The 11,365-nt window shown below is 63.7% G+C and overlaps 1 protein-coding gene across 3 annotated transcripts in view; it reads left to right on the top strand.

Annotated features, from left to right (window-relative positions):
- EIPR1 (EARP complex and GARP complex interacting protein 1) overlaps positions 1-10,675 on the top strand; it is an 88,456-nt gene extending 77,781 nt beyond the window's left edge. For 2 of the 3 annotated variants that reach the window (XM_025045723.1, XM_006910211.3), the window contains 4 exons: positions 3,999-4,135; positions 6,367-6,534; positions 8,056-8,223; positions 10,148-10,675. In XM_025045723.1, coding sequence (XP_024901491.1) covers positions 3,999-4,135; positions 6,367-6,534; positions 8,056-8,223; positions 10,148-10,322 — 648 coding nt within the window. In that variant the 3' untranslated portion in view covers positions 10,323-10,675. The remainder of the gene's footprint in view (positions 1-3,998; positions 4,136-6,366; positions 6,535-8,055; positions 8,224-10,147) is intronic. The other variant, XM_006910212.3, reaches the window with a different exon arrangement.
- The last annotated feature ends 690 nt before the right edge of the window (positions 10,676-11,365 follow it).

Here is an 11,365-nt window from a genome sequence, read left to right as displayed (position 1 = left end):
GGACAGCCAGCCTCCAGGCTGAGGAGGTGCCGTGTGCAGCCCGAGCACGCCCGTGCCCGGGGTCCGCGGTTCGCAGGCCCCGCCCCAGCTTCGCGGCTGTCCTGCGATCGGGGTCAGGCCGTGCGCACGTCTCGCTGACTCCGTGTGGTGATTAATCTGTACCTTATTTTCTGCAGGGACCGGTTGGGTTCCCTCCCCCTCCCTCGGCCGCCGTCAGCACTTCGGTCAATGTCACTTTGCGGCCTGCGCCGCGGCGTCTGACGCCGAAGCCGTCCTATCGATCCCGCCGTCTTCCCCCGGCTCCTCGGGGTGTTTTTACTGTTTGAGGATGTTGCCTTCTGTGGCGAATCTAATCTTACGCTCCCTGCATCATTACCCTTTGCAATTAAATTGGAGGTTCTTCGCCATTTATAATCGTTAGCGGGAGCCCAGGGGAGGCCCCGAGGGGCGGGTCCGCGGGGTCCTGGACCCCGAAGCAGGCGGGGGGGGGTGCCCCCTTGTTTCCATGTGCGTTCATTCATCCCCAGGTTCCAGCAGCTTTCCCTGGCTGTGGAAATAAATAGCGTCGTTCAAGGTGCAGCGAGCGGCCGAGCCAGAGGAACGTGGCCGGGGGAACCGGCGCCCCCTCCCTCTGTCCCGACGCACTCAGCGCGGGAGCAGCTCTCCGGAGGGGAGTGGGCTGCAGGGACACACGAGCTTTTAGAAACGTCCTCATCCCAGGTTCCACTCGTGGGAGGGAGGGTCAAGTGCACGTGCGCGGGGGAGGGGCCCGGAGCGGCAGGACCGTGACCTGCGCTGAGGTCTGTCTGCTCCGCCTGGAAACGAGACACGTGTTCCTCGCTCGGGGACAAAGGCGGAGCGCGGTGGGGGCTGCGTGGCCCTCAGGGCGGCCTGGCGGGTGCTTGGCCCTGTCCCCCTCCTTGGGCAGGTTGGTCACCCTCCTCCACCGTGCTCGCCGTCCTCATTCTCCAAGGCCGAGGCTCTCTAGTTAGTTTAGGCCCCGTGATCAGCCTTGACACTGGGAACGTGAGGTCCAGAGCCTGACAGGCTGGGGTCAGGTGTCAGCCGCTGGTCCCCAGCAGCCTGCCACGGCGAAGGGGCTCACCCTGCCCTCGTCCCCGCGTCTGGAGTCCAGAGTGCCAGCTCCCGCGTCGTCCTCACGTCACGGGCACGTGCCTGGCCCTTCCGTGTGGCGACACGATCCAGGGCACAGGCCTCACTCCGGCCTCCCTCGCCACTCGCCGGACGTGGCGGGGTGGTCTCCCCGGCCTCCGGGCAGGGCCCCTGGGGAGGGCCGTCCCCTCACTGGCACCTGCCCCGGGCGAGGGGTGCCGGGCCCGTATCTTTGCCCCTTCTCTTCCCGGCCTTTGCACGTTCTCAGCAGCGTGGTTTGCAGAGCTGAAGGTTTCATTTTGTAACAGGCTTTGTTTTTTAGAGCAGTTTTAGACCCACAGCAGAATCGAGAGGAAGGTTCAGAGCCCCCGTGTTCCTCCCGCCCCGCCGTCGGCATCCCCTGCAGAGGGGGTAGCTGTTACCGCCGTGAACCTCCTTTCCCGTCGTGTGGTGTCTGAGGACCTTGAGAGCATGACAGCTCTCTCACGGTCTAATGCGAGAGAACAGCCCTAACGGTCAGAATGCCGGGTCAGCAGGCGGGAAGGGGCACCCCGCACCCGTGGGCCCCGCTGGCGTCGGCTCAGGTGGGCGTGCGGGTGCGCTGGTCCAGCTGCAGGTGGCTGCAGGACGCAGCACTGACCTAAAGGAGGAGGAGTTTCCATCACCTGATACGGCAGCAGACGTGGACAGAAGCGACACCAGGGCTGCTGAGCTCGGCGTCAGCCGGCGCAGGGACCCCGCCCCTCGGCGTGTTTCCGCTCTGCCACGGCCATGTGTCACCGTGTCACTGCTGTCTCCGCCATCACTGCAGGGCGCGTGCAGCCACTGCCGCCACCCCAGCCAGACGCCCACGTCAGCAAACAGGCGGCTCTCTTTCCCGCCTCTCCCCGTGTGTGAGGAGAGCCTTTCCTGGAAAGTTCTCTGTCCCCCGCTCAGGCCCGCGTGTTCCTGCCTAAAGCGGTCGTGGCAAAAGGAGCCCGTCGTGCTTGGCCTTGGGTGGTCCCTCAGGCCTGCGGAGAGGGCCTCAGGCCAAGGTCACAGCCCCTGCCTGGCAGTTCAGGGGTGGACACGTGCAGGGCTCCCAGGACTACAAGCCACAGCCCTGCCTTTGCTGTCCTCCTCCAAGGGGGTGGGACGGTGACACACTCAGCGTCCCACGCCCCCGGGTGCGGTCAGCGTGTGTACTCCGAGTCTGCCGTGTGCCCGCCGCGGCCTCCTCCGGTTGTTTCCCCGCCACGTTTGCCCGTTTGTCTTTGGCGGCCGCAGGCCCGGACCCCGGGGTGCCGTGAGCTGCTCCCGCGGTCACCGCCGCCGTCTGCCCTGCACAAGGCGCGCCCTCCGTCCCCACGCCGGCGCCAGTTCCATCACCAGAGGGGCTCGGGGGGCACCCGTAATCGTCCCTCCCAGCCTGGGAGGGACAGTGGCCCAGAGCAGAGACAGAAACCAGAACGACGCTGACACGTTCGGAGAACCGCAGAGCTGGCCACAGCGCGGCTATGCGGACAAGTCGGCCGTGGCCGGGAAGCCCGGGCCTCACGTCTGCCGGGCACTCTCGGCAGGCCACGTGGCTGGTCCAGCCCCCACCTCACAGGTGGGAAGACAAAGGGCAGGGACTCGCCTTGGTCACGTGGCCAGGGTGCAGGAACAGGACCTGTGCCCGCTCTGCCCCTTTGGTCACTTCGACACGTGAGCTGCCACGGCCATAGGCAAGTCTGAAGGTCGAGTTTAACAGGGGACTGGACGAGACTCGCCACCAACGTCCGAGGGCCCGCGCGGGTGACACGGGGCCCTGCGCGGTTCCTCGGGCCGGCGTTGGCACCTCAGTGACATGGAGACAGCCCAGCGAGAGCTGCAGAGGACGCAGTGCACGCAGCGGCCGGCTCCTCGGCACTCAGGAGACACTCTGAGAAGTCTTTAAAAATGTCGCCATCATCGTATTTCTTAATGAGGCCAGTCTCCTTGGCGAGGAAGTGGGGGGTTCTCCTCCCAGGCTTGTAGGCGAGTCCTCTTGCACTGACCGCTCGCTCCATCTCGAGTCGGGGCACTCTCGTGGTCCCGGTAAAGTGCTGAGGTGGGGCTCAGAGGCCAGGACAGTGACAGGGCCCGCGCACGGCCCCAGCGACAGCCTGACCCTCCCTCGGCCTCGTCTAGAGCTGCGGCTGGCCTGCCAGTCTCCTCCCTGGGCTCGACGAACGAGGCTGGTTTCAGGTTAAAGTGATGAGGTGACAGGCTCGTGTGCCCTGGGGACGTGGGCCAGAGGGGGCTCCCTGTGCCTCTGGAAGGCTCTGTGGATGGACAGTCAGCCCCAAATCGAAACGGCAGTGTGGCCGTTGCGATGCGTCTGTGCATCACCCCTGGGCGGGAGGGGGTGAGGTTAGTGGGGAGCTTCCCCCCACCGCGGCCCCCTGGCTTCCAGGAGGCGGAAGCTTCTGCCAGGGGCTGGCCCAGGGTGTCTCGGGAGGTCTCTGTCATTGCCGTTGGGGTTTGCGTGACACCCGTGTTGGCAGATTCAGGGCCCTTAGGATGGGGGAGGGGCGCGGGCCGAGGACACGCCCGTGTCTGGAGCTGGCGGGCGGCTCCCCCCTCGCCTGCGCCTGGCTTCGGGGACAACCAGATGTTCGCGCTCCGCATTGTTCCCTGGAGCCTGGGCACGCGGTCTGTAATCACAGCCGTGCAAGCCCCCTTCGACGGAGGGCCTGTTCACACGCCTTCCGTTCCCTCTGGGCTCAGGTGTCGTGTTCCGAGTACGCTCACGTGTCCTTGCCTCCACGGGGGGGACAGCGTCCGAGTCGTTTTCGGTGATTACTTTCGACGAGACCCTGTGGGTGCAGGACCCTCTCACCTCTTCTAAAAGGAGCTGTTCCTCTTCTTCTTCCTTCGGAAAGCTGGCCAGCTCGGCGTCCTTGGAGGGGAGGGGACAGCTGAAGTTCACCTCGGGACGGTGGAGCCCGCACCACAGCTGCACCCAGGTGGCCACAGCGAGCGACACCACTGTCCGTGGGTGGGACACGCGGACCATGAGGTCAGTGACACGCCCGGTGCCTTGTCCCCTCTCTGCCCCTCGTCACCCACGAGGGGCCGGTTCTGAGTCGGATGCTCTTAGGGCACATGGCTTGTCTGTCTGCGCCTCGTCTCTGTAGGAAATCCTCCCATTTTGCTTCTCCACGCAGACTCGAGCTGGCCGGTCTGTGGCCGTGGAGCCGCCCTTGCTCGGTGGCTGTTCAGTGCTCCGTGGGGGTGTCCCCTCACAGCGGCGGTCTGTAATGAAAGTAAGACCAGGCTTCACAACGCCGCACAGTGAGCTGGTGCCCGCCAGCTCGGCCTCCGTGGTCCGCGGCCGCACGCTGATAGTCTCTGTGCCCCGGTTGGGTTTGTGGAGTTGTCGCTGCCATTTCTGTGCCTCCAAGACCCTCCCCTACCGGGTGACCAGCTTGTCGTTTCGGTCGTCGTGCGCGACAGCCCGCAGTCCTAGCGGAATAAATCAGAGCGGCTTTCCCGTCCCAGGTGCGGTGCGATAGGCGGAGGAGTGATGGTGAGCACATCTGTTGCCGTGGCAACGGGCGCCGTGCAAGCCTTTAAGCCCTCAGCACACCGTAATTTATCACTAAGCCGCAAAGACGGTGTCACGAAATAACTCGTGTTGCCTTCAGGGGCGGGGCGCAGCTTTAAATTTAGCTCTGGGCCCCTCAGCCTCTCGGGGCTGGTGAGTGGTCGGCCACCACTGCCCGAGAGCCGTGGACACAGACCCGGCAGGACATGCGGGCACATCCGTCCCTCCAGGCCCCGTGCCATCTCGTGCCTTCCCCGTGTGCTTTAAAGGACCTGAAGAATGTCAGTGTCTCAAGGCAAGAAGCTGGAAGGCTGACACTGCACACCCCAAAACACACGTGGCGGATGTGGCTTTGGGGGCAATGCCTTGCAGTTCTCGCCTGTGTCGTGTCATCGCTTAGGGACGATGAGCAGCTAAGGGGACCGTGGCCCCTCTCACTGACCGTTACTTCTTCTGCGAACAGCTCTGGTGTTTAGTGAGCCAGGGTGCTTTTCGTGTTAGTTCGGGAATGTACTGTGCTTTTGTATTAAAATTGCCGCCACCAGGGCGTGCAGTAAACCCCTAGGAAATACTCGGCATGTGACTCCTCACACAGCTCCTGGGTTTTTAGCTTTATACATCCGCCTGTTTCACCTGGAAGATCTTTAGGTTTAGGGGATGTTATTTTAGGAAAGAACATTAACATCTTGGAAAGGCACAGGACGGAGAAACTGGTTCGAGGCTTAAAGGGCTTTGAGGCTGGAACGTGGCGCGGGGGGAGACGACGGGGCGAGTTTACCCACCGTGGGGAGCAGAGAAACGTGGAATAAATACAGCGACGAGCAGCGGAGCTGCTGGCGGTCGCCATCGCCACGGAAGCTGGGAGGCCGCCGGGTGACCAGGAGGGAGGGCGAGGCCGCCGGGTGACCAGGAGGGAGGGCGAGGCCGCCGGGTGACCCCAGGAGGGAGGGCGAGGCAGCCGAGTGACCGCAGGAGGGAGGGCGAGGCAGCTGAGTGACCCCAGGAGGGAGGGCGAGGCAGCCGGGTGACCAGGAGGGAGGGCGAGGCCCAGGCTGGGAGCCGGTGGCAGCCAGACGCGCAGGGCTGGTTTGGGCCGCTCTGGGCCTGTGACGTCAGAGGGGTGTGGCAGACCCTGCGGGTAGCAGCCTGGAGCAGTGAGCGATGTGCGTGAGACACACGTCCCCGCCCGCGCCACCTGCCTGTAGGTGAGTGGGCTGCCGTGGGCCCGGCGAAGGCGTCCGTGGTGGGAGCGGATGACGGACCAGCCGGCGTGACAGCTGTCCCCCTCCGCTGTCCTCCGTGGCTCCCTCTCTCGGGCCCAGCACTGCGTCCTGCCTCCCCGGCCCGTGTCCTTCTCCCTTTCCTTTTGCACAATGTCGCTCCAGACACTCGTCTGCATCCCACCCGAAAGCCTGTCTCTGCTCCTCCGTGGCCGTCACAGTCTCTCTGGCCCACGCTCCTTCTCAAGGGAACGTGTCACGTTTTGACAGCTGCAAACCAACGTCACCTCCGTAGCCCGCGGAGGATCACAGATGCAGAGAAACGGCAGCCTGCGTCTCTGCGCTTGAGGGGGCTCTGGTGTCAGCAGCCGCTTCCGGTGCCGAGCGGGCCTGCGGAGCGGGGGGCCCTGGGCCCGGCTGCCGGCACGGTCCGCGCAGGCTCCGGTCGCCCACGCCCCGTCCGTGTGGCCCTCTCTGCCCCAGCCAGGTTTACTGCATCGAGAACGCCCACGGGCAGCTGGTGAGGGACGTGGACTTCAACCCCAACAAGCAGTACTACCTCGCGAGCTGCGGGGACGACTGCAAGGTGAAGTTCTGGGACACCCGCAGCGTCACCGAGCCCGTGAGGACCCTGGAGGAGCACTCTCACTGGTACGGCTTCCCCGTGTGCCGCTCAGCGAAGGGATCGTGTGATTTATTTTGCTAATTACTTTACCATTCGGAAAGGCGCAAACCAGCTCCGTTTGTGCTGCTGGGACTCATTCAATCAACCCAGTTTTTTTTTTTCTAAAGAAACACTAATTCCAGATGTGAGTGTTTGTGATTTATAAACAGAGAGAGGAAGAAAAACATTAGATTCCGTCTTCTCTTAAAATAGTGCCAGTTCAAAGACGCAGAAGCGAACGTGCACGGATGCTCACATGGCTTTGCGCGTGGCGCAGGGGCCCGGCCGAGGGTTCGGTTCAGTCGGTCAGTGGCATCCGTGCGGTGGGGACCCTGCCACTGTGACAAGGACTGAGGAATGGCTGTGTGGATGGACACGGACAGCCTGAGAGGGCCATTCCTCCTGAGACGTTTGCACACCAGTGTGATGCTTTTCCTGAGTCAGGGAGAGAGCAGGATGTAGAATAGTGCACACAGGATGAGCCAATTTTTATTAAAATAAAGCACGTGCACTCAGGTGTCTTGTGTACCTGATTGCGTGTGTGCATGTTTCTTTGTGTGCAGGATTTATGTGCATGCTTATGCACGTGCGTATGTATACACGTGTATATTTGTGTCTGTACTTTGTAGTACATGTGTATACATGTGTGCGTGCATGTGTGCTTGTGTATACACACCCACATTTGTGCATCCTTGTGTGTATACACATGCATGTGTGCATGTTTGTATGTACGTATACACACACATGTGCATGCTTGTGTGTGCATGCTTGCCTGCATGCGTATACATGAGTGCATGATTGTGCGTGTGTATGCGTGTGCATGCTTGCCTGCACGTGTATACATGTGTGCATGCAGAGGAAATGCCTAGAGGCATCTGAGCCAAGCCGATGTCAGGAGCCCTCGCGTAGTCCGGGGGGCACGTCCCGGGAGAGCCGACTATAGTCTCCGAGTTCTTTGAATTACCAAAAGCTATATCAGAAAATTTAAAATCAGCAAGTTTAAAAATCCGGATGCTTGTGCTCAGTTGTAACAGATTCAGTGAGTGGCCATAATTGCTGCTGTCCGTGCAGAACGCCTGTCCTCCTGGCCCCTACGTGTGGGCTGTTGGGCGCTCTCCACTGTCCTGTGGGCCCGCAGCCGCCCGGTGTGGCGGGCACTCAGTACTGCAGGCTCGGGCGTGTGTGGGCGAAGAGGCCCGGCGACCCCGACCTGGCCCCCACCTGCCCCCGCACTGCTCCTCCTGGGCAGGGCCCGGGGTTCGGCTCCAGGTCATGAGTGGTTTCTGGACCACATTTTCAGGGTTTTAGGGAGCCTGTGCGCAGTGTTGGGCAGGCAGCCTTTTTGCCCCGAGCCTTGTGCCCCCACTGGGCCTGTCTGTTGGGGTGTAGGGGCATGCACTCAGCCCGTCCTGTGCTGGACGCCACCGTGGTCGGCGTGCCTTTGGAATGGGTGCCCGGCGGTCCCCGGGGCCCAGCCCAGCGGCGTGTCCCTGTCCCCTGCCTCCCAGGGTGTGGAGCGTCCGCTACAACCACTCGCACGACCAGCTCGTCCTCACGGGCAGCAGCGACAGCAGGGTCACCCTCTCCAACATGGTGTCCATCTCCTCCGAGCCCTTCGGCCACCTGGTGGACGATGACGACCTGAGTGACCAAGAGGAGCGCCGTCCAGAGGAGAAGTAAGCGGGGCCGGGGCTGCGGGCGCTTCCCTTCCTGCGGGCACCCGGCCTGGCGGCCTGGGCGTGCGGTGTCAGCCCCCAGGGCGGGTCCGGCAGGGACCGAAGGACACTATGTTCCTGTCTGTAAGTGCCGACGGTGACCATGATGGGAACCAGCGTTCACGGGGCGTCACGGTGGTGAGAGTCGTCATCATCAGGGTCCTTCTTCGCTGTCGTGGCTTTGAGTGTGTGATTCAGAGTTGCAGGCTGTTTGGCCTCTCGGGCCGGGGCAGGGCGGGGACTGTGGGCCACCCTCCCACCCCTAACGCTGGCTGGGTCCCCAAGACTCCACGAGGCATGGTGCTTGATGGGCGTCTTCACAGACGCGCTGTCTTGCAGTGTACCTTCCAGAGCTGTTTCCCAGCGCTGACCACGCGACGGGGTGCATGCCCTGAGACACGTGCAGGGCCTGGGGGCTCGGGGTGTGTGCAGGTCAGGCTGCTCTTCATGCACAGTGGGGCGCCCGGCCCTTGTCGGGGCTGCATCTTCTCTGCGTGGGAGAGAGGGGGGGCCTTTGCCGGCCGTGCGGTGTGAAAGCAGACCTCTGCTTCTGGAGTGGGTTCGTCCGTGGGGGGCGTGAACACAGCGCACACAGGACCCCAGAGGTCATGTCCCCGGACTCCTGAGGCGAAGATTCTGGAACAGTCTTCCTTGAGTTGACGTTTGAGCCGTACAGTCAGCAGCCGTTGGCTCTGCATCTTCCCGCTGTCGGTCCTGGGAGCTCTTTCCCCGCGGCCTGAGCCTGGCCGGGAGCTGCCGGGGACGCCACCGCACTCGGGGCGTCCTCCACAGAGCGACCTGCGACGTGTCTGTCTCTCGATTCAGCTGCCTTTCTGCTCAGCCGCGTGGGAGCACAGCCTCGGGGCACACTCGCCGTGCGTTCAGCCAAGCGGTCACCGTCACGCAGCTGGACCAGGCGCCCCAATGTCCCCTCTGCTCGTGGCCACGCAGGAGTCCGTGCCCCGTCTCTGTGGGTGGAAGCTGGTTGGCCCCTTAGCTGGCATCTGCGGGCTTCTCGCGCATCTTGCCGTCCACACGGTGGCTTCGAGGCACGTTGGGAGGGAGGGAGCACTTAATGGCTGGCAGTCCGGCCAGGAGCGATGACACCGCCTGGTGTCCCCACGATGTCCTGCAGCCCGGCTGCTGCGGTCTGTCCACAGGCTTACTAAATTCTGATCAGAATCCCCCGAGAGGACGTCACGCGGTGTTTCTGACAGCAGCTGGCGACCGTGGCGGGCCCCCTCGCGGGAACCGGGCCGTGGCCCTGCGTTTCGGCTGCGTTTGGGGCACCACGCTGGGTCAGGGCACAGCAGCCTCTGCCCGCGAAGGATCCGGGGGCCCCGGAGCACAGCGCACACCGAGCACAGTGTGTTTGTGAAAAGGAAGAAAAGTGCCGAAGCAGCGTGTGCCGGGTCGATACGTGTCCCCTGCACTGTGTGCGTGTGTTGGGGGGGCCAGGTGTGGCCCTCAGAACGGGAAGCCTGCGCAGCCCCGAGGTCCCCTCGCTCACGTGTGGGCGTCGGCACGCGAGCGTCCCCTGGTCCCGCTGTGTCTCGTTCAGAGGGAGGTGACGGGGACAGTGGCCTGTCCAGCTCCTCCGCAGTGAGGCTGGGCTGGGCTGTCCCTTCCGCTCAGGTGTCACAGGCAGGTGTCATTCTTTACGTCAGTTTCTCAGTTCCCCGATCATCTCCCAGCCAGCGCCCCCAGCCGAGGCGCCCCTGGCGGCTGTCCCAGGGCCTGTTGCCAGGTGGCCCCTGCGGCCTTGGTCAGCTTCCTGTGCCCCCGCGGCAGCCGCCGTTGGCCCCGCTCGGGCCCCCTGGCCTTCCTGCCGCGTGGCGAGGAGGCCGCGCCGCGCCGCCTCACGCACGTCTCTGGTGCCCTCCAGGAGCCAGGAGCCCCCGCAGGACAGCGTCATCGCCACGTACGAGGAGCACGAGGACAGCGTGTACGCCGTGGAGTGGTCCTCCGCCGACCCCTGGCTGTTCGCCTCCCTGAGTTACGACGGGCGGCTGGTCATCAACAGGGTCCCCCGGGCGCTGAAGTACCACATCCTGCTGTGACCCGAGCTGCCCGTCTGGGCGCGGTGCGGTCGTGTTCCGGACAGGGTCGTCTGCGGCCGCCGGGCTTTCCTCTAGGGCGGGCGACGGCAAATGACGATGGCACGTCTGCCGGTGCCACAGCCGACCCTGAGTCAGGTCGCCCGAGCCGCACTGGGGCCGCCGTCCGCTGTCCTGGGGCCGCCCGCCGGTCACCTGCCGGTCGCTGCTCACGCTCTCTCTTTCTCTTGAGGACGTTGGGGTTTCACTTAAAAAAACTTTGAAAAAAATCTAAAAATAGCAACTTTGTTTCCATAATGTTAAGTTGCCTTTCTCTTGAGACTAAAATGGAATAAATACGCAAGGCCGTCACCCTGCACGGGCTCCTGCTCATTCTTCCAGGGACTGCCCCCACGTGGCCTCGTCACCGGGTCCCTGTTCATCCTCTCGGTCTGGGCAGGGGCCAGAGCACCCGCCCCACTGCCCCCTCCGGCCACAGCCCGTGGGAGCTGCCCCATATCCTGGGTCTGACCGGCTCGCGCCAGGCCCAGCTGGGAGCCCTGCCCGTCAGTGGCCAGGTGTCCGTCAGCCTCAGCACCCAGTCCCCAGGAGCCCTCCTGTGCTGGGTCCCCTCGCGTTACTGGTGGCATGGGTGACGCGGCTCCTCGTCACCGGCAGGCACACTGTGCTCCCAGGTCGCCCAGCGCTCTTGCCCGTCGCCCCTCCTGGGGTCTGCCGTGGGCACTGGGCCCACACTGGCTAGAGGTCCCTGCAGGGGCCGGGCGTCCCCTGGGACCCCGGGTTTCCTGCACTAATGAGAGTGAGGGACAGGAGCTGCTTTCCGGCTCGCTTGGGGCTCAGGTCGGTTCTTCCCAGACAGGCCTCAGGCTGCAGCCTGACTCATTCCCAGTGGCCGGAGCCACTGCTGTCCCTGGAGTGTTAGTGTGTCATTCCTGAGGAGCATTCTGGGTTTCATTTCTTCTTTTCAAGGCTGAGAGATTGTGGGGCAGAGTGGGGGCTTTGGGGTATGTGAGGACAGGTGGGCTGTGGGGGAGGGGCCGTGCATG

The sequence above is a fragment of the Pteropus alecto genome, unplaced genomic scaffold, assembly GCF_000325575.1.
Source record: "Pteropus alecto unplaced genomic scaffold, ASM32557v1 scaffold61, whole genome shotgun sequence".
NCBI classification, from domain to species: domain Eukaryota; kingdom Metazoa; phylum Chordata; class Mammalia; order Chiroptera; family Pteropodidae; genus Pteropus; species Pteropus alecto.
The sequence above is the reverse complement of the archived record's forward strand: the minus strand, read 5'-3'. Positions and strand labels throughout refer to the sequence as shown.